The following is a 26,742-nucleotide window of genomic DNA, read 5'->3' as shown; positions in this document are numbered from 1 at the left end:
GGCAAAGCCTGGGGTCTGCTCCGAGCTGGATGTGCCCATGGAGATTCCCTCCCAGCCCAGCCTCTCTCTGCTGCTGCTGCTGCTAGTTTTGGTGACAGCTACAGGAACTGGAAGTAGAGACTCTGCTGCTCTGTCAAATCCGATGGAAATCCATGCGTGTGTTTAAAAGCTCTAGGGATTGAGGAGGAGGCTGGGATGAGGGGATACATGGGTGGCATCACTGCATAAGCCTTATTCCTCGGCCAAAAACAAACACTAAAATGCAAAGCAATTGCCAAAGGTTCACTTCAGTGAAGCTCCAGGACAAACTGATTCAGGACACAGCAGGTGAAGGGCAGGCAGGGGAAGGAACCTGCTGAAAGGCTGAGGGCAGCAGGCCATGATCAGTGGTGAGGAGTCACTACCATCCAGAGGTCCCTGCTAACCTCAGCGACTCTGTAAAATACCTCCTGGAAATATCTCAAGGATGAAGTGCTGGAAAACCTACAGCTACAGAGCAAACACCCCCCTAATGTGATTCAGAACCACTTCTTTTGGTTACACTGGCCATGAGCAAGAGTGAACAAAGAAACGTTTCCATCATGTCCTTTCACTTGCATTACATTAAAATCAAGATTATTTTCATTCAACCTGACAGCTGCCTTGTCAAGTTTTCCAGAGGCTCCTTACCTTCATCATTATCCATAATTTTGTATTTCTTCCAATTATTCTGCTGCTGTTACCAGACTATCAGACTGACAGACTCCAACTTTCATCAGAGAAGTGGAAGGATAGAAAACAGAAAGACTTTAAAAGCAACAGTGGCACTGGGTTGACACATCTCTGCACACCACAGTGACGCACCAAACAGAAGAACATTTTGTTAAAAGGATAGTTTTTAGGCTGGGGCTATGGGGGAGGAAAACATCAGGCTTGTCTGCTCAGTATTTCCTTCACCCTCAGCTCCACAGAAGTTCTTCTGTTCTACACTGAATAGCTACTATCTTGTATTTCAGGATGTTCAAGACCAGATTGTTTAGTTTCTACTATACAGAAGGATTCCCCTCCTTCTCCCACCCAATTACAATGCTACAGTCTAGGAAACTTTAATCAAAAATTTACTTTAAACCTGAAGTGCCCTGCAGTCCTTAATCTCTCCCCACTCACAATAATTGATATTAATCACATTAAATTGATTGCTTCTAAGGATAAGGCAAAAACTCTCTTTTCCTTTTCACCTATTTTAGCAGTTGTCTGTATTATAATATCCTTGTTCAGGATATTACCCTCCTGATGACAGCCTTTGCTTCTACTTTTAAAAAGATGGCCATGGACTTCAATCACACGTGAGAGAAAACTTCCTTTCAGCCCAGGAATTATAGCTGGGATTGCCAGCAGAATACAGCAAAAACATCCTGGATGAGTGGCTACTCATCCTAAGCCACTGCAAACCATGAAGAGCAACTCTCCCCTGAGCAGCACAAGGAGAATGGTTTCAAAAACCCCGGTGGAGCCTCTTTTTGTCGGTGTCAGGCAGTGCCAGAGGCTTCCCAGGGAGGGTGGCTTATCCACCCAATTCTGACACTGTCAGTGACTCAGGCCTTGGTCTTGCACTGAGCTCCTTGCCAAACATTCTTTCCTCTCTTTATCACAAGCCTGGAGGGTTGAAGTTTCCAAGATGTAACAGAGAAAAGCCCTGGGATGAGAGTCTCAGCTGTGACTGCAGCCAGTGCAGCCCAGCACTGATTTAAGCCACAGGCAAACCTCAGTTCTGACAACCAGAAAAAGGATAAAAAAAAAAAAAAAAACCAACTCAGAATGTCAAGATTAAAAATCTGGTTGCTTTTTTCTTTGTGCGCTTAAGCTTATCTGGGGAATGGGAACCTTTGGCACCTGTGAGCACAAAGGGCAGCAGAGCAGAGAAAAGTGGTCTGTATTTACTCCTTCAAAAGTGATCCTGTCAGAGCAGAGATAAAACAGGTGAGAGAGGTTGTCTGTGTAGAACATTACAGCAAGACTGAGACATGCAAGGAAAGGATAAGGAACAGAATGCAATTTAAATGTCAGACTGTTAATCCAGGGCTAAGATGATCCAAATGATTGCCCAGCCTCCCACTGCTCCATTGTCCTACCCTGGGTGAATCATTTCCCTCTCCACAGCACTCCAGTTCTCATCAGCAAAGTACCAAGCACCACAACAGCTCTCCAGCATTTTAATTTAGTTTGGTTTCCCAGCACTGTAATTTGTGGACATCAGATCCTATTCTATTCACACAAAAATAAGTGTCAAGCCTACAAATTCTAGAGTAAACCAACATTAAGCACTTCATGATACCGAAAATAAAACAGCCATCTATTTCTGTTTGAACCTGGTTTTCAGTTTATAACAAAAAATATCGAAATGAAAACACAGTTACTACTGAACTGAGCACTGTAAGGAAAATCAAGACAATGTAAAAAGCTCAGCTTGCCTGTATAGCCAAGGAAGAAAAAAAAAAAAATCTGCAATGGTAAAACATCAATTTTCATTCCTGATGAAGCAAGTAAGAACCTTAAACCAAAGGATTATCTTTTTTGCCACCTGTTAAATCTTTCAGTGTTATCTACCTATTCAAACTTTGCTGGCAGACATCTGTGAATTTTCTGAGAATATGAAAAACAGAATATTCCGTATTTGCCCAGACCTGGTTTACACTCTCCTCTATTAAAAGAAATCCCCATTTCATTTTCCAGAGGGATTTCAGCCCAGGGGTTCATATGCTCAGTGCTGCTGGAGAATCCAAAGCAGCTGCTGTTTTCTGCACCAAGCACTGGAAGGGCTGGGGAAGCTACAAGGGCTGGGTTTGAGTTGAGGGTTATGTTAATACCCCAGGAGGGCTGGATGGTGCAGGAATGCCAGAAACCCTGAGCTCACATTTCACTGCTGGGGAGCACACACCCCAGCAGGCTCTCCTGGCCAGCAGCACTATCAAAACTTGTTTCTGTGGTCAATTAAAACACAGTAAAAGCAGTTGCCCAATCCTCCAGGATGTATCTCTGTAATCCAAGCACTGAGAGTGCCTGACCATGAGCTGACAAGGTGGAGAGCTCTACCTAATCAAAGGAGGAGTTATGGGATAACCACCATCCTTATGACACTCCCAGATGAGGAAACCCAGGGGGATGCTTGATTAAAAGGCTCTTAATAGACAGAGCTGTTAAATTGTTCCTGCAGAACCTGTAAAGACTAGGTTTTTTTTCCAGTGCTAATACACAGTACAAAATCTGCCAAAAATTCATGTGGCTGCCCCATCCCTGGAAGTGTCCAAGGCCAAGCTGGACAAGGCTTGCAGCAGCCTGGGGTAGAGGAAGGTGTCCCATGGCAGGGGGTGGCACTGGATGCTCTCCAGAGTTCCCTCCAAACCACACCACTCTGAGACTCACATGGGAAGTAATTTGGAGGTTACACTGTAAATGTTTTACTACTGAAATAAAGATCTGTCAAGACAGCAGGAAAAAAAATATTCTGGCTTCGTAGCTTTTGTGACTGAATTATTCACACTCCTGACAAGGAAGGCAGGACATGATGACAAGCTCAAGTTTTGAGATAGGTTCCTTTTGGGCCTGCCAACACAGGGCTGGAGTCCATGGAAAAGCCCCACTCCCTGACAACACCTCACTTGACAGCTGGAACCAATCCTCTCCTCTCCAGTCACTTTGTCAAAATGAATGCAGGGCTAACCCAGGCAATGCTTGAAGTCAACCACCAGCACGGTACCAGAAAAAAAAATTGCAGAAAATTTTGTTTATTGCTCATTTCCCACTCCTTTATGCCATGTTCAAGAGGTTGAACGTTGATATTTTGGTTTTTTTAAACCCTTTAAAAATGTTCATGGCCCTGTTCAAGCCTTATGAGCACCATGCACACCCAAATCCAGCACATGGCTCCTCCAGCACCAGCCCAAATGCAGTAATAATAATAAAAAAAAGAATAATAATAATACTTTTAAAGGCATTAAATTCAAGTAAATGTTTTTGAAGTATTTTCTTTGTTCTAAAGCAAATTTTCCAGCTGCTTTGAGTCATCACTAAACTTTTGACATTTGAGCTTAAAAAATGATAACAGTAATTATCAGAACCCTTCATATATCACTGTCACTGTTTGAATACAGAACTTTATAGGGATATGTTTGGAAAAATTTCCAGCTGGCTGTGATGGGAAACCACTTGCAAGGGTGCAAAGCCTGACCAAGAGAAGTGGGCTAAAAATCATGCGTGAATGAATTAAATGAGCATTATTTCTTAAAAATTCCTTAGGGAAGGCATTAGAGAAAGCAGTTTGCCATTAGAACCCCTTGCAGTGCATTCCCTGACTCTAATCCAACAAAGAAACCTTCAGATAGAAACATGATATAAACTTGGGTCACAGAGAGCTAGTATTTGACTTCTGACCCACCCATGTGCTCTGGGAATACTTTGCAGAACAAAAGCATTTCAACTGTTCTGTTTCTTCAAGGACCACAAACCATCACAGAACATAGATTATCCACAATTATGTGGAAAACAAAATGCTTGTTTAGAGCTATTTCTAATGCTTTTTACCAAAAGTAACATCTCCTCTGAAATGCACAGTGACAGGATGCAGCACCCACAGAGCATGAAATTTTATTTATTATACTCTATATCCTCTAAGTGTTTTACATAAAAATGTCTTTCAGAGAATCTTGGATAATTCTGGTGATTGCTATCCAAACAAGCTGTTTTGCACCCAAATTGGCCAACGATTACTACAGATCAGTGGATATTTCTAACTCCCAGACACATTTAAGCCTCAAGGAATTAAGCCAAAAATAAACTGAAATAAAGAGCAGAATCTAAGCAGATCACAAGGATCAAAACATAAACGAGTGTGTAAGGACGACAAAAATTTGCTTGAATTGCACCAAATACAGGGTAAATACAATTCAAACAAGACACAGCATTAGGGTTCTTGACACAGCAGGCTTAGGTGAGGAAGAAATCTAAGGAATACTCGGAAAAACATCTCTACTTTAAGCCACACAAAGCTTGCAATGAATCTTCTGCCGTGTGTCGTACGAACGGCTCTGAAATGTTTTTTTGGCAGAAGTAACCACCACTAGGAAATGTAAAGGCTTTTAAGGATCCTGGCAAATGACACTGTCCTGAGGCAGTTCCCAAACCTGCCGTGACAGATGGACATATGGAAAGTATTTCCTGGATTTCAGCAAACAAATCACAGCCACAGAGCCCACAGCACCTCTGTATGAGCAATACAAAAGTCCTGAAGCACGGAGCTCACTTGGTTTTCCACCCAAGCTCTCTCTCTGTTATTTTAGTATTCAGCCCACCTGGCTGCCACAGAGCAAATCAGTAAAGCTCTGTGTGTTTGCTGTATAAAAACCAGCAAATCCTGCAATTTTTAGCTCACATCATTTTTAAGTGAGTAGTCATTAAAACTTAAACACTTGCTCATTACTTTAGAATCCATGGAATTGACTTGATTGACAATTAATGGCTCTGGCTATCCATAACTACTGACAGACTGACTTCTGTGCTAAATGCAGAATGATCCAAGCTCATTAATTAGGAAGAGCTGCTTTAAATGCAGCAAGAAAACTCATTCCACCAAACTGCTGAGATTGTACCAGTGTGATAAGACTGAATGCTGGGCAACTCCTTGCTTAGTTTGCATAAGAGACATCAATCATCTTTTTGTTCTGATTTATTGAGCTCTGCACCGAGAGAGGATGCTTGCTTATCTTCCAGTGACTGTCACCCAACTGCAGAGCAATGTGGGCACCAGGGATGTGGTGAAATTTGGGAAAACAGATTTTGATTATCCTGCCCAAATCTGTTGCACAGCCTGCCAAAAAATGACTGGCACCTAGCAAGGTGTGTGTGTGAGAACTGCAGAATGAGTAAAGCTTCATAAACAAACATATTTATTCTTTAAAATAATTTGTAAAAGTGACTTGATGCTCACTGGCTGAAGGAAGCTGCAAAGCAACAAGTTCAGTGACTGACAGCTCTTTCCTGGAGCTAAAGGATGTCCTGGAGGGCTGGAAGCTGAAGCTGCACTAACACACATCTCAAGTAAGACAGGTTAATAAAGCCATCAATTTATAGAACTTGAGCTCTGAATTTTGTATCATTTTACATCTCAGAACAAGTGTGCTTTTCCAACAGCTACAATTATGTGCTCAGTTATACACCACAGACTTAATGCAAAAAACGGAGAGGCGCCTTCCTGAGGAAGGGATCATAACTGCCCCTTCCAGCCTGATCTAACACAAACATTCCCTGCACAGCTGTGTCCCAAGAATCAGCAAGAAGGATTTGCTATCTCTGATGTGACTTTTCCCAGCATCTGCAAGGCAGTGATGACTTGGAGCTGAGCAAACCCCAGCCTCAGTTCTCAGTAACCGCAGGCAAGGCCTGGGATTAGCTGTTACCCTCTGGGGCAGCCAGCCTCAGCCTGGAATGTCAGCAAAGGAATGCCAGGATTTCAGACCTGAAGGGACAGCAGTGAAATTGTGAGTCACATCTCCCAGGAGAAGCACAGGAGACAGCCTGAGGTGCAGTGGTGTGGACTCCCAGGATTCCCCTGCAGGATCTGCTGGACACAGATGTTTGTGTACAGAACTGTTTCTGTATAGAAGGATTTGCACATCTGTTCATATAGATACTGTATATACAAGCATGTATTACTTACACACTATCTGTATAATTGCATTACACATATAAACAAATCTCAGAGGAAAGAAAACTAATTAGCATTCCCATATTAATCCTATTGGGTATTGCAAGAATTTCTTAAGAGCCAGGAGGGGACCACAGCAGTGTGACTCCACAACGAAGTGTTTATGTAAAATATGACATCTCCACCAGGAGAAAGTAAAAAACAACTCAGGCTGCAACTGCAGCTTTTTCTCTCTTGCATTATTTATTCTCTCCACAAAAGGCATCACTGGGGCTTTTTTTGATGTCACCACATAACACACTACAGAAAATCCAGCCCTGCCTGGTGCTGTCACTATCAATGGAACACCTAAATTAAATTCAGGTAAGCTCAAAAAAAAAAAACCCAAAAAAACACCACACATTAAAGTGGCATAATATGAATTTTACTGATGCTTATGAGACTGCTAGGAGTTTAATAAATAATGAATGTTTGTACCAAAACAAAATAGTGATTTAGAAAACTGTGCATAAAACCACTCAATTTCCTTTTCACTTCTCCCAACAACTTCCATGCCATTAGTGTAGCAGTACCTATTTCGGAGGGTTTTGAGGGAGATGTGTCTTAAATTTCCTTTCCGTGGATTCCCAAGATTTCCAATCTCTCAATGAGGCTGAGAGGTGCAGGATGGCAATTTCAACCACCCAGGGCCAAGGGGTGGAACAGGATGGGCTTTAAGGCTCCTTCCAACCCAAACCATTCTGTGATTCCATGATAAAACCAAACCACAAAGACCCCCTTTCTCTTCCAGAGGAGGTTAGTAGACAATTTTTTCCAGCTTTGCTTTATGTTCTCATCTCAGCCCTGCAAACATGGAGGAATACCAGAATAGCTACAAGATCTCATTAATCACAAAACAGCTGGAAAGATGAACTTGCAATCCTGGTATTTCCTCTTGAAAAAATGAGGTAAATTAGGTGCACTGCCTGACTATTTTCAATGAACTCTTCAAATCAACACTCGCTTACCTGGAAACTTTCTTCAATCATGAAGGTTAACTTCAACGAAAGTGTCAGAGGAGTTTAATTAGAGCAAGAGATCTTGAACATACTGAGTGTGAGTTGAATGTGCTTGAGGAATGCATCTATGTAGCAGGACATGATGGAATTTGGAGATGGGTACAAAAGGAGAAATTGGCACTTTTGCTCAGAGGTGAGCAGTACATCCCATTTTATGTTCACCAGGCTTTGCCTAGTCCACAATACACACATGAGTATTAGGATCAGTAAAAAGAAAATAGAAGTTTCCACACTCCTGTTCTTTAAATTTGCCCAGATTTCTCCTGGCTTTATAAAGCCATGCAACATGTAAGAGCTTTGAATAAAAGAACTGCCTTTGGAAAGAGACAGAGCAGATCTTTGCACAGGTCTTCTAAGGCAAAGGTCACTCATGTCACCATACCAAACCAACTCACCATCAGCTTGTTACACAAGAACATACACAACTCCAGGGAAATCTCAGACATGAGAAGGAAAAGATCATCTGTGCTGGGGCTGTGACCACATTATGGCCCACAACCCCAGCATATGGTGACTAACACAGCTGTGTGGAGTTTGCTTTCCCAGAGAAAGCACTTTTTGTTTGAATAACTGGTTGCTGCTACAATGAGTCACTTGGAGTGCCTCAAGCAGCAATTCCACCCCTCTAAAAGGACTGGCTGGGAACTGCTGAGTACAGAATGTGTGTTTGTTTAGGAACAACCTGCCTGAAATAAACCACTGACTCACCTTGTCACGCAAATGATGCTCTGCAGCCTCAATATTCAAAGGATCGTCAAAATTCAAAAGATCCTGGAAAGGAAACAGAGAGAACATTGAGGGGCTCCCACTCACTGCATCACAAGGAGCCCAAAGCCCTCACCAGTAAGAGATGGAACAAAGCAAACAAGGCAGCAAGGGCATTCATCACTGCATTGGAGGTGTCCCTACCAAAGGTAAATGCAAATGAGTTTGATAATTGGAAACCAAATCACAGGACAATTAAATGACAACAGCACCAGGGCATTTAAGCCCTTCTGGTGTGGGCCACACACGGCCTCATGACATTTCTCCCTGGAAGTGAATGCATTTCTACTGGAAAACTAAATTTTGGAGGAACAGTCAAACTTTCAGGAGGCACATTTCCTGTTGATTTTTGTTAGAGGACAAACAAAACCCTTATAAAACTTCTGGAAACAGTGTGCTGATAAAGCAGGAGTTTCCTTAATTCCACCTCCCTAGAAAAGCAATTTAATTCTCTCTGTGAAGAAGCCATGTAACCTGGAGCCTGACAGGGAAGTTTTAATGCTCTGGGAAAAACAGGGCCCAGAGGAAAAGAAGTGCCAAGACCCTGAGAACTAAGGACATGTGGGGTCAGAGAGCAGAAATGGTCACAACAAACCTCAGGCCTCTCAGTTTAATCTCAAATATTAACTTCGGAAGGAGAAAGGGTCTAGGGTTAAAAACAATGGAGAAGAGGAATCATCATGAAAAATAACACTGAATCACAAGACCCCTGCCCTGCCTGCAGCCCAGATCTTTCCCCAGTCTAAGGTCAGCCTGTGTTAGAGTAAAATACCACTGCCCCAAACGTGAAAGGCTCCTGGCAGTCCCTGACTCATCTTCAAGCAGTAAACTCCACGTTTCACTCATATCAGGGCACCAACCCATCTCCTTTTCAGTCACTTTCTCCAATAAAATCCCCCATGAAAATGCCAGAGCAGTGTGATCCCAGTGCTAGCTTTTCAAAGCCTGGAGTGTGAGGGAAATCCAGGAGGGAAGCACAGCTCTCATAAGCCATGACAAATCCCTGTGGTCTCCTAGGCATGACCACCCCTCTCTGCAGCTCTCTGCCCAGTGTTTTTCTGTGCAGCTCCACCCCTGAGGATTTTGCTTCCTTCCTTGCTTCGCATGCACAGGGAGACTGACTGTGAAATGCAATTCACTTTGGATGGAAAGGTTCTCCAAAATTTACATCAATTTACTGAAGAAGTTGTTGAAAAAACCAACCAAGCCTTTGGATGCCAGGGAATCCAAGCTCCCTTCTGCACCCTGGAGGGGCTGGGGTGGCTCTCTTCAGATAACAAATGTGGCCACCAAGTCAGTGCTGCTCTTTGCTTTCTCCCGACCTTCCCACTCAGCAGCAATGGCTGAGGAAAGGAATCCCTAAAAAAAGGTAACTTTTGTAAAGACTTAGCCTCTCTCCACTTTCAGGCCAAAAGCAGCTGTAGCATCCTGCCTGCCTCTTGCAGCTTCCTGCCCTCTCCTCCATTTTCCAAGGTGCTCCTGAAATTACAGGTCCCTTGCTCCCATCAACCTTTAAAAAAGGGGAGGATCCCTGAATAAAATCATATGAATTTTGTGACAAGTCAGGTTTTATGCAAACTCTGTGGGTAGATACCAAGGTCCCTGAATAGAAATGTATGTGCTCAAAAAAGGAATGAGACTGCAGGGCAGTCATTGATTCCTAAATATCATTTTTTAAAAAAGACTAACACCAACACAATTCCTTCTCAGAGCAGTATGAATGTCTATTTCCTACAAATCAGCAGAAGGAGTTCCATACTGTGTGGAAGATCCCAAATAATCTGTTATCAAAATATCCCCTAATCTTTCTAACCAAAGTAAAATCCATGTACAAAACTTGGCATTTCAGACAGTCTGCATGAGTTCCACAAACAAAAGCACAATCTCCATTCATACTCCTCCAACAGCCACTGAAGCCAAAGGAAATAATGACCTAAACTTTTAGAGGCAACACACAGGATTAGCATTAGGTGATGCTGCAACTAAACCAGACAGGAAAAAGCAAAGTCAACATACAAAATACTCCTTTACTTACAGTAAATAAAGAGTTTAACCCCCAGACAATATCCTGCAAAGGAAAAACACAGACAGTTAGACATGCATTTCAGGAGCTTTGAACATGTTCACAAACTTATTTTTTCTATTAATCCATGAAATATCTGGAGAAAAAAAATCTAGATTATGAGTAATGTTTTATTAATTTAAATCAAAATGTTGGAAAATCTTTCCCATTTCATGGCCACTTGATATTTAGAAGTCAGCAAAAACCAACTACTGCATATTCAAATAGAAGGTCAGATCTTTCTGTGTGTATTCCTGTTGCTCTTCCATTCAAGGAGAGGAGTGATACCTTAGGATATGCCACCAATTGAAAACTGCACTGCTTAGTTTAAAGGGTGGGTAATGAAAGTTAATTCAGCAATCTATTCTTAAAATTAAAAAAGGGGTCAAACAAATACTTGAACCTGTCAAAACATCAGAGAAAAGAGGGTGAGCTGTAGCAGGAGTACAGAGAAACACTGTTCTTACATAAGCGTATGTCTCAAGTCATTCCACAGCTAAAATGCATGATTTACAATAAAGATAAAGCCTCAAAGGAAGAACTTCCCATGCACAGCAAAGAACTTCAATAGATGAGTGTATTTGAGCTTGTTTCCTGTTCTGGGCCCTGTGCTGAGAGTGTGGAGCACAGAAATCCATATCCCTTAAGGACACTGTCCAATTATGGCCTAATGAACAAGACACGATGTCAGCATTACGCAGCCAACAGCCTCTCACGATCCAATTTCCCTCTGATCCTGCACAAACAACCCACACAGTTTATCTGCTTTTGAAACATCAATCTGCCCAGCAGGGCTGCCACTGTCAGCGTTTCCAGCCTCAGCACCTTCCCAAGTGTGGCAAAGACAGCACCTTTCAACGTGCTCATCACCTTCAGCGGCAGCACAGACACATGAACTGCACTAAAGGGGTGACCCCGACATTTAATTATAGTTATGTGTAAATTTTAAGACTCTAGTGCTGAGCAGTCGTCCTCACTGCCAAACAACAACTCTGCCAGCTCCCTGGCAAGCAGGAGAAAATTAACTATTTCCAATAATGGATGGAAATCATGGTTTTACACTTTATTTAAGCCTCTGCGCTTGTTCAACTGCTGGCACAGAAATCAGGCATAGCAGAGGTCAGCAGAGCATGGTATTAAGGAAACCTGTATTAATCCTGGGGATAAATTATGAGTACAATGCAGTGGTGTGCCAAAGTCACAGACGAAAGGAAGATTTATTGGCATGGAGAGCCTGGAGAACAGCAAAAGGCAGGAAGGTCTCAATTGACCTTGATTTCCACTTGATTCTCCCACATCCAGGCATCATAGGCTGCTCAGCAGCTCTGGGCAACCCCTCTGCTCCAGCAGATGCTCTGCCCCCAAAGGTCAGGAGCTCATTCCACTGCTGCCCTCCAAGGCTGTGCTGTCCTTAGGGAGGCAGAGTTGCAGGAAAAAAATGACATTTTTAGAAGCTGCCTTCTACCTACACCACGAGACAGCAGGCTGCAGTTGCAGAATGTGATGCAGAATCACAACACTGAGCATTAAAACCATCCTGAAAAGGTACAAGGTCACGTGAGTACTCTGGGGTCTGGCCATTTCTAAATCCTGCACGCCAAACCTGCATTCTCAGGGTCAGAAACTGTCCATAGCTGTTCAAACACCAGCATGGCTAAAAAGGAACAAGCCAGGAGCAAGTCAGTGCCTTTTAAAATCCTCAAGAGCTCATCTTCTCCTGACACTGAGCAGTGCTGAGCCCCCTGGTCTGCCAGAAGCTCCCCAGACACCGGCAGAGCTCCCTCCAAACAAAACTCCTTGAACAATACAAGCTCCAGTAACTCACACAAGTAAATGCTGCAGCTCCAAAATGAGATGTGATGTCATATTTTCCCATTATATAACCAACTGCTCCCAAAATCTTATTTGCTGAACCCTGGTTTTAATGCTTTGGGGTGCTTGACTCATTCAGGCTGGTTTTACAGGGTTCTGTTAAAAAAAAAAAAGGAGACACCCAACAAAAAAAGAACAAAAACCTTTGTATAGGCACAAGTTGTCAGAATGCTGTACATCTCCACTACCATTCTAGACACCAAAAAGCATAACACAATTATTATTGTTATTATTATTACTGAATAATTTACCTGTGAAAGTCTTAATATCATTTTTGATGCTTCCATCTATTCAAGTTTTATGATTTGCTGGATTCATTTTACAGCCTTGCATGACTCTATAAAAAAATAATGCTAAATTACTACCAAAGGGCAATTACTTTTTGTAATGAGCTTGAGGCTAGCCTGGATTTAAATCTAGGCTATTGAGCAAGGGAAGTGGGATGGAACTGATAAACAAAAGTGAAGCAAGTATTTGGTATTTGAAAAACTCAACATTGTTGAATTGCAGAAATAATCACTCTGCATTACTGACTTCTGCAGAGCTGTTGGCTCCATGCAGATAAGCACTGGCCTAGATATTTACTTTGGGTTTTCCTGAGAAACTTAAAGGATTTTCAAGCCACTGAAGATCTTGTCAGATTTAACAGCTCGAAAACTTCTATTCTCCTTCAGAGTAATGGAGCATCAGGCTTGGCTTCAAATATTTACTGAACTTGTGGCTTACACAGTCTGAAAAACAAGTTAAGCCTGTGTGCAGGAATTTTTAAAGGTTATCTTCACAGGGAGGAGCAGGGCAGGTGAAAACTGAAAATGTTAATGGTGCACAGCTTGACAGTGCTGCACTTCAGTGAGACCCTACCTGTACCAGATCAGACACTGACACCTGAAAAAGCAGCTTCCTTTACAAAGTTGCTTTTCATCCCATTTCCTCTCTGTGTTTAACATCAAAGTTACAAAGAGGACAAGGGCACCACTGCTGAGGGGCAGCCACAGAGCAAAGCTGAGAGCCTCTGCTTTTGTACCAAACCTCTGTTTTTTGTACCTGCCCAGGCTGGACCTGCAGCCAGGGCTGCCAAATTCCTCCAGCTGCTTTATCTGGTTCCTGCTCCAGCTGTGCCCAGGCTGCTCCTGTTCAGTATCCCAGAGGTCTCCCATCAGCTGAGATGTCACCCCTGGCTCAGATGCCTTTGGGAGTCCAAGGCAGGTCCTGGATATGCAAGTGGGTTTGATTCCCATCTATTCTGTTAGCTCAGGGGAGGCAACGATGGTATTGGAAATCAAGAGCTGGGGTTCCCCAGCACAGCAGTACCTGGCTAAACCCACAGTGGGTGTGGGAACAGAGAATAAAGAGGGAAGCACACTCTGCTCCATGGCATGTCACCATTCTGGGCTGGTGCACGGGGAAGTCAACACAAGCAAGTCAGAAGAGCAACAGATTGTTGTAAACACCCCTTTATAATTGTCCTTTTTCATTCTGGACTATCTTTGTGCTGCATCTGAGTGAAAAGTTACACTAAACCCTTGCCCACAGATTTATTTACAGCATGCCAAACAAGGAGAAAAAACCTGCTGCTGCACCAGTGTCTGAAGTTCAAGAGCACTGACTCAAAATCCTCAATGCAGCTTTTGAAACAGCCTCTCCTGAGGCCAGGGAGACTCAAAGCTTTGCATTTCTAGGAGGTGCTAACTCAGTCACTGATCTTGCCAAGTGCCAGTTCTCAGAAGCACTTCACAAAAGCAATGCCACTGAAACCATGCCACAGACAAGGGTCTGAGAAAGACAACCACGAGCACTTCTGGAGAGAGAGCAAACACGGAAATCGCAAATAAAGATTTGCCTTTAACAGCCAAAGTATATTTAATACATGAATTGAAGAAGAGAGCAAACCAGACAAAAGCACCTAACAAACTTCCAATCAAAGAAACTGCCTTAAGAGATCCACAAGAAGCATTTCTGATCTAATAGACTGACCAAATCAAAGCTTCTTGCTGAACAATTTTTTCTCAACAAACAATTTAACCCAGTCAGATGCACAAATGGAGCAGCACTCATCTATACAAGCACATGTCTGAAGCAAAATTTTTTAATTTGTTTTAAAAAGGGCTGGAAATGCCACTCCAAAGCTCAGCTTGCTCTAATCCAGGCCATGCATGGCCAAGTGCAGGGGCAGCTCTCTGCTGTCTCGTCTGCCTATACACCACCTCAAGGTGTTTTTCCTCTTCCCTTCCCCTTCTTCCACCACCTCTTAAAAACAAGCCCAGCTTCTTCCTCTTTTCCCTGCACCCTAAAAAATCAAGCACACCTCATCCCACCCCACAAAAATTATCATTGGTCCTGGGGATCCAAAAGAAAATGTTCTCTTTCCAGAGATGTAGGCACTTTTTAGCTGATGAAAACAACTACTTCCCTCCTAAACTGTCTTCTCCCAAATAAAATCTCCTTTTTTATTTCCTCTCCTGCTCCTCTCTAAACTTGCAAAAGCTGAAAAACATTGTTTCCACTTAGAATAAGGTGACAAAGTGAATGCCACCTTTTTTTAGCCACCCACAAAAGCCACCTCGGTTGTCATGTGCCTGCCATCCCTACCCCTGCTTCCCACCCAAACACAGCAGCAGCTCCCTACAGGGCTTTGGGGAACGTAAAAGGCATAAACTGCTCCAGTTAGCAAACACAAAACAAGGAGGAAGGCTGGAAAACCATTTCTTTTGTACTTAAATATAGGAGGAGAAAGAAAGCAGGAACAATTCCAGCCTGTTCCTCTCCCAGGCCTGCCAAGTATGCAGGAGCTCCCCTCTCAAATCCCTCACTTTGTCACTGACTCCTTGACATTTGTCCCCATGGTTACTTCAAGGCAAGTGGATAATCCTGTGTAAATTGTTCCCTGGGGAATTCCCTGATAGCTCCTTAATGAACTACACCACAGTGGTCACACTGAAGCCATCACCCTCTGGAGACCAGTCTGCTCAGTGCATTAAAGCTGACACAAATGGAATATCCAGAAATCAACAGTTTGGGGAGAACAAGCGTGGTTTCATTACACTTACTGAGGTATCTCAGCTCTCCTGACTCACATGCCCATAAAAACAGCTACTGTACCTAAAACCAAAGATTTGGCTTTGCCAGGGGACATGAAGGACAGAGAATTAAAATTCTGCAGATCTTTTCTGAAGCAGAAGCTATTCCAAAACACTGAGTTATATATTTTCACCAGCCTGAGCGTGTATGGAGAAGAAAGAAATAAAAAGCTTCTTACAAAACTGATAAAACCAATTTATAATGAAGTCAAAATACAACACAATACATCCCTGGAAAAAATATTTCCTGAAGCTTATTTTAAGAAAAAAACTGAATGTCAGATCTACACAGAAGATTGTCGTCAGTGGTTTACAGCTTCTCTTTCCAAATACTGAGTCTGAAGTTTTTGGGGCTTATTCAATTTTCAGAAGTGAGGAAGATACATAAAAAGACCAACTCCAAAACAGGATTTGAATAAATCAATAGCTGTACAATGTTATCATAATGCTGAGAAAAACAGCGTGAGCAACGAGAATTAATGTAACATAAAGCATACAGGTTTCTTTTTTCCCTTCATCCTCAAGACAGTGACAGTTATTTTACTGTCTGTTTAAAATACTCCTCTACACTAATTACAGATGATTTTGACAGCAGACCATCTATTTTCCTTAAGATGATGGGTGAAAGTTTTGTACTTTTAAAACTTCTCAGGTTGATGCTTAAACATGGAAGTAAACTGGAAAGATTAAGTCAAGACCCTGGGATTTATTTCTCCAAGAGATGAGTTTGACATTTGGATGATTCCAAATGAAGTCACTCCAGTGCCTGAAGACAAGGGCAGAACCAGTGAACCAAACAAGACAAAACGTTGCCATTTAGTATTAAAAGATTAATTAAATAAGCAAGGCTCTTAAGGATCAACTTCAAGTAGCCAACAGTTTACTGGAAATGAGTCTTAATTTCTTTTAGATCACCTAATCTAATAGCACAGACAGATATTTATTAACCCAGGATCTGGAGTTATGGAAGAGGAATTCCTGAAAAAACAGCAGCTTTCTGTAGGTGGGCATGAAAAGCTGTCTGCAGATCCGTAGTTTAAGGCAACCTGGTTGTTTCCCACTCCTGCTCCTGTCTCTCCTGACAGCAATAACAGAAAAATGACAAAACCCAGCACTTGGAACTATCTCAGTGAAAAACTGAAATGCACAGACACCTACCAAACATGGAAACCCTCCAGAAAATAGCCCAGCTACCTGAAATCAGCTGGATCTCTACCAAAACACAGCTACAAAAAGAAGAAAAAGGACAAATACTCCCTGTGAACATCCATCATATATTTCTAAGCACTGGTTTTAATGTTCATATGCTCAGCCCTGCACAGAATTGCCCAAGTGTGGTTTGATTATTTTTAAGGTCCATCAATCAGCCACTGCTTTATGAACCAATTTCCACTTGCAGTTAGTAAGAGGTAACTGCAGAAGCTGCTTGACTTTCAGAACCAAACAGGCATTTAAAATACAGATCCACTTGTTCAGTTCTTAAAATCAAGAACCTCAGATGTTCTTACAGCAAAATGAAAACAAGCATTTAGGACAAAGCTGAGGAGAACTAACTCAGCTAGGCAGGAGACAAGCCTGGAAAATAAGGTACAAGTTGAGGACTAACAGGAGCTACTAAAGCACTCTGGAGTTTGAAATTGCAACTACTGAAGGGTGCAAAGCAGAGTAGCAGAGTAACAGCAACAGTGTGAAGTCTAGTGAGGTATTAAAAGCTGCTATTTCTAATGACATAAAAAAAAATAAAATCTGAGAACAGAATGGAATTAAAGCCATCTATTTGCTTTCTGCCTGGGAAACATTTGTTTTGACCATCACACCTAAAAATAGGAGAAAAGCAAGTTCAGACACTCTGCACAGGACCCAAAGTAGCTTTGTGTCTAGGCTTTGTGAAGAAGCTGTTTCAGATAGGAAGGTATGTAATAAAATGATGCAGAACAGGACAGAATGGAGACTGAAAGGTAAATAAGCTCCTGCTGCTAACTCATGTTTAGCTACAAAAGAGTAGAAGATGAGACAAAGATCAGCTGGAAAGCACTGCAGCACTTTACACATTCACAGCCTGGAGACCAACCACTACCAGAAATTATCCAAGGGTTTGGGATTCCGGAGTGTTTCCATGAATAAAAAAGGGGATTTAAAAAGTGTAGATACAGACAGGCTGGCAGGTTAATGTTTTAAACCTGTTTCAAGGTAAGAGCCCAACTCTGCTCAGAACCTGATTTTAAAAAAAGCATCTAAAGCAGGAATTCAGAAATAGCACATTCTTCAGTGCCTTCACTCACACACAGGCTGCTCTTCACAGCAGTCCATGGAAACGTGTTCCCAAGCACAAAGAAGGGGAAAAAAATAAAGCTCAACACTTGGTAACCTGAAGAGAATTCAATTATGGATCTGTGAGATGCCACCAAGTGCAAAAAAAAATGCTGGGAAACAAAATTGAGTTAGGTTTTCCCCCCTTAAGAATCCTCCACACTGTTAAAAATACATCTTATTAGGTAACTTTTACAGACAATTTAGCAGATTTTCATTTTTATTTCAGGAAGGTTTCTTCATGTTTTTACACATCTGATACTAAAAAAAAATAAAATTAAAAGGTCACAGCAGTTTATTTTTGAAGGATTTTTCACGTAAGAGCTCTACCGCCACCACAAGGATTCAGAAATGAGAGAGAATCAAAAACTTGAGCCTTCTAAAGGGTTAAGCACACAAGCTCCAAGCATGCAGCTGCATTCAGCATGGTTTGTGCATGGAATTTCTGGCGAGCATTCTCTATTAGAATGGCTTTTCTAATGCCCTTGGAACAGTTTTTGTGGCAGAGGGACATGCCCATTCTCAATTTAGTTCTTTAGGAGTAGTTCAGAATGCTTTATTGGGCAGATCTGGGTGCTGTTCCTCCAGAAAACCAGGCTGACTTCATTTTATTGACCAATGAAATACTGACTCTCAATTCCACAACAGGCCAAGGCTGGATTAGTGTCCACAGTGCCTCTGTGCAAATTCTCACTGTTCTCCATGTGGTGAGGAAAAGCTAAAAAAAGTGAGCTCACAACTTCAATGTTAACAATTTTAAAAATCCAAGGAGGACATTTGATTTGATTTTGATTTTTTCCTTTTTGAAGTTGAACTACTACTTCCTTTTCTCTTGCTGAATCTTTCATTTCAACAATCACAGAAAAAGTTCCTATCTTTTGGGTTTCTTGTCCACTTGTACTGATTTTTTAAATGGCTGAAGCTTAAAACTTGTAGCCTAAAAGCTTTCTCTGAATGAAAATACAGGGACAGGAAAAGAACAAGTTAACTTAAATTACTCCATGCCTTGAATTAATCTGAGATGAAAACAGAAACACAAAGGGTAAAATGAAATCACACCAACTGATGTGAAGACAACAGAAAACTGTTTAAGAAAAGCCAAAAACAACACACTAATTTTACTTCCAGAAAGTCACATGCTCACCTCAGAAGAGATTTTACAGATGAAGAAAGTCACAGATCTCGTTCCCAGTGCCAAAACACAAACCAAGTATCAGATAAAGGTCATTTGCAATTTGGTTTTTGAAAGAGACAAACACCTGATGTGTAGCCTTTACCCACCGAATGTTGTTAAAGCTCAAGATAAACAATTCTGGCAGCATTTCTGGCAACAGCAACAGGAAGATGAATTCCTGCTCAGTGCCCTGCAATGATTCTGTCAGGAATATCAACCCCATGGCAATTACCAGGGTTATGGACTGCAGCTCACAGGATGCTCCTGGCGAGAAGCAGCACACCTCACAGAGTGTGGGTCCTCAGAGTGACCTGCAGTCACACCAATCCCCAAAACCTTTCACCACAGCAGGACTCGTGCAGCCACACCGAAGCCACCAACATTTCTACAGTCAGCACTGTACCTGTTCTACTGTTGCACCAACACTTGCTGAAAGACAAAACCCTCTCCTCAAAAACCTGTTCTCGAGCAAACCACACAAGCTGTTTCTTTCCAAGGCCAGGAAAGGATTTTTGAAGATGTACCTAGTTTGGTGGACACATCCAAAAGGAAACAGTACCTTTAAGGTTCTAGTTGGGGCCCAGCCAGTGCCATCAATTGAGTGTTCTCTCAATAAACTGGAAAAAAAAGACACAGATATATTATACAGAGCAACTTCTGGTTAAACTGCCTTTGTCAGAAACCTTCTCAGAAAACATTAGCAATTGCAAGATAAGATCTAATTATTGCACTATTTATATCCAGGTAATGGAATTTTAAATCCCAGGAGTTGGGATGTCTGCCTAAAATTACCTTCTACACAAGTGTCATTACAGAACTCCCCATGTGAGCTGAACCTCTGTCAAAACACCTGAATTATTTTCCTCCAGCAGCACAAGAGTGACAGAAACTCTTGTGACAGGCTCAACACTGAACCCTTTTTTTATTCCCTGATTCATTTTAGAACATGTCAACCTCTGGTGAAGAGACCAGCCCTGCAGGATGACCCACCTCTCACCAAAAGTGGCACAAACCAATCCAGAAAACGGGGTTTTGGGAAAGAATATCTAATTAACAAAGAGGGGATCATCATCCTCTGTTCTGTGAGAGGACTTCAGCTTCCTACAGGCAGAGACAAGAAGTGAAGCAGTTTTAGTCTCTCTGCTCCAGAGAAAAACCTTCCTTATAAACTATAACTGGAATTTTAATATAAGCACACATGAATATTAATATATAATATACAGAATTTCCTATATGCACACATCCAGTATAGAGATTCTATATGATCAGCATATTATGGTACATATTAAGCCCAGTGAAGCTGCTGATCTATTTGCAAGTAGGAACCATTGAGGTGTTCAGGCATTTCTGGACCTTTCAGATCCAAACTTCAGCAGTTATAAAAAGGAGATACATTTAGGATCAGAGCACAATTGAGAAAAAAGCTGAAGTCTTGCTCAGAAAAGTAATAATCTGAATGAAAAAAAAGTCTAAAAAACTCGTTGAAGCATCATTTCACAATCACACCTTCCTCTGTAAGGAGTAACCTAAAACTCACAACTCACATCAAAGCACAAAAATTCCCCACCAGCAGCAGCTTCTGCTACTGAAATGCCAGGGTTAAAGTGAAATAGTCTCAACCTAATAGGTTTGAGCAATTTCCAGGCTGACATGTATTAAGTAATTTTCAAATTACAGTAGATGACTAGACGATACAGGTTATTAGTCATTTAATGAACATGGCAAGTTTATATCCAAGGAAATTCAATCCTTGTTCAGGAACAGGATGATCAACCTGGACAAGCCAATTCCACCTTAACTGTGCTGCTCATCTCATTCCTGTGCCTTTAAAAAGATAAAATATGCCACTACCACTTGTGCCATGTTAAAAATAACACCTTGTTGCTGCAGTTTTGTGTCCATATGACAGAAGCAAAAGAACCTTGCTTTTTGTCTGTTCTTTATCAACCCGTGTGGCAGTGCTTCCATTTGCCTCTCACACAACTCACTGTGAAATCCCAAGTGAGAAGTTAACACACAAAGTAAAATCAGAAAAATACGCAGTGGCAGAGCACCTGAGCATGAGCTAAGCCTCCAGAACAGCCTTGCTGCTTCCCAAGGCCTCAGAGATCTCCTGGCACATCTCCAGCTGGGGACACCACAGGCAGGACTGAGGAGACACTGGTGTCTCTCAGAGCACTCTGGCAGGAAAGCAGTGAAGACACTCCAGTGTCCCTTTGGCTTCATACTCCTCATCTGCTCACAGAATTTGTCTCTAGAGAAGCAGCCTCTTTCTTCTACAGACTGGGAATGATCATCAAGCTCCTAAACTTGATGATCAGCTTGAACCTTTTCCCAGCTCTAAGGAGAACTCCCAGCCTGTGATTACAAATCTTTCTATCTGGGTTCCTGCTGCAAAATCACTGCTTCTCAACTTTTAGTAACCAAAACAGCCACCAATGTGATGAGTCAGCTGCTCAGCTTTCATTTCAACAAATACCTGCTCATTCTTTGAGTAATTTCCTGCAAGGAAGAAAGCTTTGAGGAATTTTTTCTTTTTAAATACACACATCCTGAAGACATCTTTCAAAAACATCTCCTGAAGTGGGAACTGCATGATTCCAGTCAGTGTAAAACCTTCTCGAATTCCAGCTGACCCAATCTGCAGCTTAAGTGACTACAATTTATTGTAAGGTGAAGATAAGTCCTGGAGAAACCTCAATTTTTTTACCCACATGTGGAGGTGGAGTGGAGGTGACATCCAACATGGGCCAGACTCAATTAGTATCTGTCATTAATAACATGGTTCAGGGGAACTGCATAAAGCACAGAAAACTCCACTTTTCCTGCCCAGAATTGTTATACACTTGACCACAAGTTTAACCATTTAGAATGTTTTAACCCAGGGATGATTATCAAACCAACACATACCACAGCATGAGGTATGTGGGAGAAGAGCACTGATGAAGATGTTCTTTCTGCTTTTAAAAATAACTGCAGCTATTTGAATGCAAAGACTCTTGTGTAAATTGATTGCAGATACTATACATAGAATACATTCTCTAACAGGCATAAAGCAATTAAGTTATTTCAGTTTTTCCATCTAATGGCAGACATTTCCAAGGTTTGATATGTTAAGCTGTCTCAAAATCCAAACTGTTTCAGGGTAAATGCTGAAAAAATCCCTTGACTTTATTAGAATTATGATGCTCCAAACACCACATTAATCTCTTACAACTGAAACCATTTAAGGAGTTGGGAAAACTGTGTCTGCACCATCCCTGGAAGTGCTCCAGGCCAGGCTGGATGGGTCTTGGAGCAACCTGGGCTAGTGGAAGGTGTCCCTGCCCCAAGCAGGGGGTGGATTTAGATGAGCTTTAAGGTCCTTTCCAAGCCCAGCCACTCTAGGATTTTATGAATGTGAGGCTTTACTGGACCTCAGAAAGATGCTGTGCTATAGCTGGAGCTGCAGCTTTGGTTTGGTGGCTGCTATTTGTTGTTCCCTGGTTCAAACAGCTCCTTCACTTGCACTCAGAACACCTAAGTTATCTCAAGGCTGATGAGCCTGGCCTGCCTAGAAAAGGCAATAAAAACCACTTCATTTTCAACACAGCACAAAAGCGTTTTTTCCATCCAGTGGAAAAATTCAGCTTCTCTTTAAGCACTGATTTGCTAAACATGGTGACAACCGTTTCAGAACAGCTTTCAATCTCACTTATGGGCTTTGCTTCTGCTTCATCTGCTTTTTCTTCTGCGTGCCATTAACCTGAAAAATGACAGGCAGGCTTCTCACTTCTGTTTCTGTTTGGTTTCTGGCCAATTTCACCATCAGGCATTGAGGATGAAATTGCAAAGTTTCACGAATTCATTTGGGAGAGGAAACATTTACTATCAAGGAAAACCACCCAGCAACAGAAGCCTCTCACTCTGGCAAAGAACTTTCAGGTTTCATATCCTGACTCACTCTTGACCCTAACAACTCTGCTTTGTTGTAACTGGCACATCATCAGTGGATATTAAATATTATAATTAACAAATGGAAAACAAAGAATAATCACTATCAAAGTTTAAGGAACACTTTTTTTCCTTCCTTTTTGAAGTATAAGGGATTTTCAAGCACTTAACACACTTGGGCAAAGCCTCACAGCCTCCCTCAGGGCCTGAGGACGATTCAGGTATGAGGGAGGCAAGAAAAAAATCCAGCTACATTTTGTTTAGGCTGGAATTTATACTTATAACCCAAGCAGAACAAAATACTAAGTCTGAACCTGAAAAGCCAGGCTCTACATGGTCCCCACAGCACAGCAAGAATGAGACTTTCAGTAGATTTTTATGCTCCTAAAAGTTAAATGCAGAATCAGCAGAACAAAATCCAGTCATGACAGTGACATCCAATCTCTTACCAAACAAGAGAAACCTCTAAGGTTAAAGGACTCCAACAGAATGCTGTTCCTACCTTAGGCAGATTTCTCCTGTCTCTGTAATGTTTGGGTGCCAGATTCTTGTCAAACATTTTACCTTTGGAGGCTGCCAGGAGAGAAAACAAATTACTGTGTTATCCTTGAAGATAAAACCCTGTTATAACTCATAAAACAGAAAAAGGCAAATATGTTTGATATTCACAGCCTGGGTTCATATGTTTAGGGCAATGATACATAATCCACAAGAGTCAAACCAGATTTCTCTCCCCTTTTAGCTTTTCTCAACTCTTCATAAAAATCTGGGCTGGTATTAGGATTTTCCTTAGAAAAAAGTAACTTTTAAGAGAGTCAAGAAATTTTACTCCTTCAGGGAAAAGGAAACACTCTAAGTCATTCAGTATCTTCGTACTTAACTACTAAGACAATAATTTAAACCCAAAAACTTCACCAAGGCTTGTTCAAATCAGGGATTTGTTAAAAAAAACACGAGATGATGCAAAGATAACTTTTAAATACTGACCCTTCTGCTCACGACTGAACAGGAACATGTCAGAGCTGAATTTGAGACACTAACAAGAAAAGCCACAGGCAAGATCACCAAATTTCTGAATTTCATACTGGGGTTCTGAAATACAGATTTTTAAAGTACAGTCTCCTCTGCTCTAGTTTTGTGAAGTAAATAAAGAGTGGGACATAAAAATTTCAGTAGCTTAGCAACAGCACGTTGCTCCATCCCTGCTCTCCCATTAGGACTCGCAGCTTTCAATCAGGCAGATTATTTCTGATAGGAAATGTCCTGGAATCCATCAGCACACACCAGCACCTTGCAGAACTTCAATTAAATCACAGATTATAAATGTGGAGCCATCTCCCTCCACTTTCTTCCAATGATGTCTTCAATCAAGAGGCAAAACAAAGAGCTGTGTTTGCAGCATCATGTGTTTTGCCTCATTTTGTTCCCAACTTCCCAACTGCCTTTTTAAGAATATTCTTTAATTAAGACCCCTTGGAAAAAGTAAGAGATACCACCACTGAGATACCAAAAACATACTTAAAAGAGATGTTCCAGAAATAAAAACACTGATCACCACAAGAAATCTGGGATTGATAATGCAGATTTTGTCTTTCCCCCACTTCATTTCTGTGCAATAACTCAAAGGCTATCAGTCATGGCATTATTGAAGATTAAGTGGCTCACAGAAAACAGTCTCAAACTTTTTGACCTCCAAAACACCTTAGAAGTTTTTTAACAGCACAAGCTTTTCATTAGCTACACTTTCACATTGTTTTGAAAGATGATGTCTAGTTCTCAAGCAAGGGAAAGCAGAATTTATTCCATGCCATTAGAGCAAGATAAAAGAGTAAATTTCTACCATATGCACCTTCAAACAGGAAATGTATTGATGAGTCAAAAAAAGCTTTATAAAAACTCTTTTAAAAAAAATCCCCAAATCCTCACAGTGAATTAACTGGTGCCTCATTTTTTGTACTGTGGAAACAAAAGAATTCCTTTATCCTTTCAAAGTGATTTTCATTGCTAAAAGTTAGAAAAACCCACTCTTGACAGTAAGACAAAGGTTTTTCTCTCTCTCTCCTTTTTCCCTTTTAGACAGACAGGACAACTACAGCCCTACCATAAAATTTATCTTCAGGCAAAACTTCTCCTTGGAACTTGTTCCAAGTCAGTTTTGAACCCTCCCCAGACCAACAAATCCAGAGATTTGATTTCCTCAGGATGATGTTTCACTTGAACACCTGTGACATTCTGCCTAACAAAGCTCCCCAAATTCATTTATTTCCTTGCTCAAACTCCTCCTTGCCCTCAGACACCACCAGCTGCTCAGGTAGATCCAGCCTCAGCTACAGGCCACAGCAGGGACCACATTCACTTCCTTCTCCATTTCCAAGCAGCCACTTCTGCCCTGGGAACCCTCACTTAAATTTAAAAGTTTCAGTTCTTGATAAATTTGCACTCTCAAAGGACAGGTGTGCCACCAGACCTTGTATTTTTTTTTAATAAAAAAAAATTATCTATATACTTGATACATTTATCTATATATTTATTTATATATTATATATATTATATATTTATATATGTTACCTATATACTTAATTTGATCAGTATCCTGTAGCTATAACTCTTCTCTAGTGAAGAAATTTACCTAGAGAAGGAATGTGGCTCCTAAGAGAAATCTGGAATCAATGTTATTGGAAATGTTTTCTTTGGACACCAGCTAGTCCCAAAGCATTCTGCTGAACCATCTTGCAACTGCAACTCCAGCTCTTCTCTTTAGAGTTTGGAAAAAACCAGAATTCCCCCAGGAGGCCCTAATGGGGATACAAGTTCCTGGGGGTGAAATACAGTCCAGCCCTGAGATATTTGTTGCCACTTTCTCCCACCAGTTTCTGAAGAACTTCTGGAGACTGGCTGAAACTGAACACTACACAGAGCAAAGCATGGAGTGGTTTGGCTGCAGGCCACAATACAAAATCCTCCTAATTTCTCCTCTTTATTTGTTTTATGCTCCTCCGCTACATCTCAATTCCACAGATCCCCTCCTTTGGCCAGTGCAGAGGTGTGAGATCCCAGCCTTGCCTGTGGGCTGACAGCCCTGGCAGGTCTGCAGAGCTCTCCTGAAAACAGCCATCACTTGTTTCAGTCCCATTCTGCCTGGCAGGAAACAAACCACAGCAATATTGGGGAGCACACATCTGCATTAATAACCTGACCACAATCCAGCATGCAACCTCCTGCATTTTTCCAAAACTTTATTTTTGTATTGGATGAGAGGTGCTCAAATTTAAAAATATTTAATGAACATTTGCCGTAGATTTTCCTGCCAGGGCTGAGCAGGGAGCTGTAACAAACCAGAGACTTTTTAATTATGGGAACTGAGAACCAAAAAACTCAGATCAAAATTGAACTTCAGCTCTCTTTGTTAACACACAGCAAACACTTTGCTGCAGCAGTGTTGTTTAGGTGAACAATCAGAACACAAAAATGGAAGGAAATAAAAGGAGTGCACAAAAGTTAGTAAGGGTGACTTCTGTCATAGAATGAAATTCTTTGGTAAAGTTAAGGGGAACTTAAAACATCCCACAACTAAATCCACACAAGTGTAAACACTACCTAGTTGTGGCTGCAACTACTACACACAGATAATGCTGAATTTAGGCTCAGCACAGCTGAGCAGAAACCAAAGATCTTCCCTGAAACTCTTCTCCAGGATTCTCCCCTACACATTCTTCAGCCTCTCTGAAAGAATTCTGAATTACCAACACCGAAACTAAGACAACAAATCAGAAGAATGGGAGGGGAGAAAAAAACTACAGAACTATCAACCT

General features: G+C 41.5%; 1 protein-coding gene across 5 annotated transcripts in view; it reads right to left on the bottom strand.

Annotated features, from left to right (window-relative positions):
* The window catches only part of UBE2F (ubiquitin conjugating enzyme E2 F (putative)), a 52,532-nt gene that overhangs the window by 9,229 nt on the left and 16,561 nt on the right, over positions 1-26,742 (bottom strand). For 2 of the 5 annotated variants that reach the window (XR_010743972.1, XR_010743970.1), the window contains exons 6-9: positions 23,433-23,503; positions 19,522-19,614; positions 10,538-10,570; positions 8,446-8,508 (exon numbers count right to left, since the gene is read on the bottom strand). Coding sequence is in view for 3 of the 5 variants with exons in the window: in XM_066322447.1 (XP_066178544.1) it covers positions 19,315-19,426; positions 19,522-19,614; positions 23,433-23,503 (276 nt within the window). In the remaining 2 variants the exon portion in view is untranslated. Of the gene's footprint in view, positions 1-8,445; positions 8,509-10,537; positions 10,571-18,100; positions 19,427-19,521; positions 19,615-23,432; positions 23,504-26,742 lie in introns of those variants that run through there. The other 3 variants (XM_066322445.1, XM_066322446.1, XM_066322447.1) reach the window with 2 other exon arrangements.

Source organism: Sylvia atricapilla, chromosome 7 (assembly GCF_009819655.1).
Source record: "Sylvia atricapilla isolate bSylAtr1 chromosome 7, bSylAtr1.pri, whole genome shotgun sequence".
NCBI lineage: Eukaryota > Metazoa > Chordata > Aves > Passeriformes > Sylviidae > Sylvia > Sylvia atricapilla.
The sequence above is the reverse complement of the archived record's forward strand: the minus strand, read 5'-3'. Positions and strand labels throughout refer to the sequence as shown.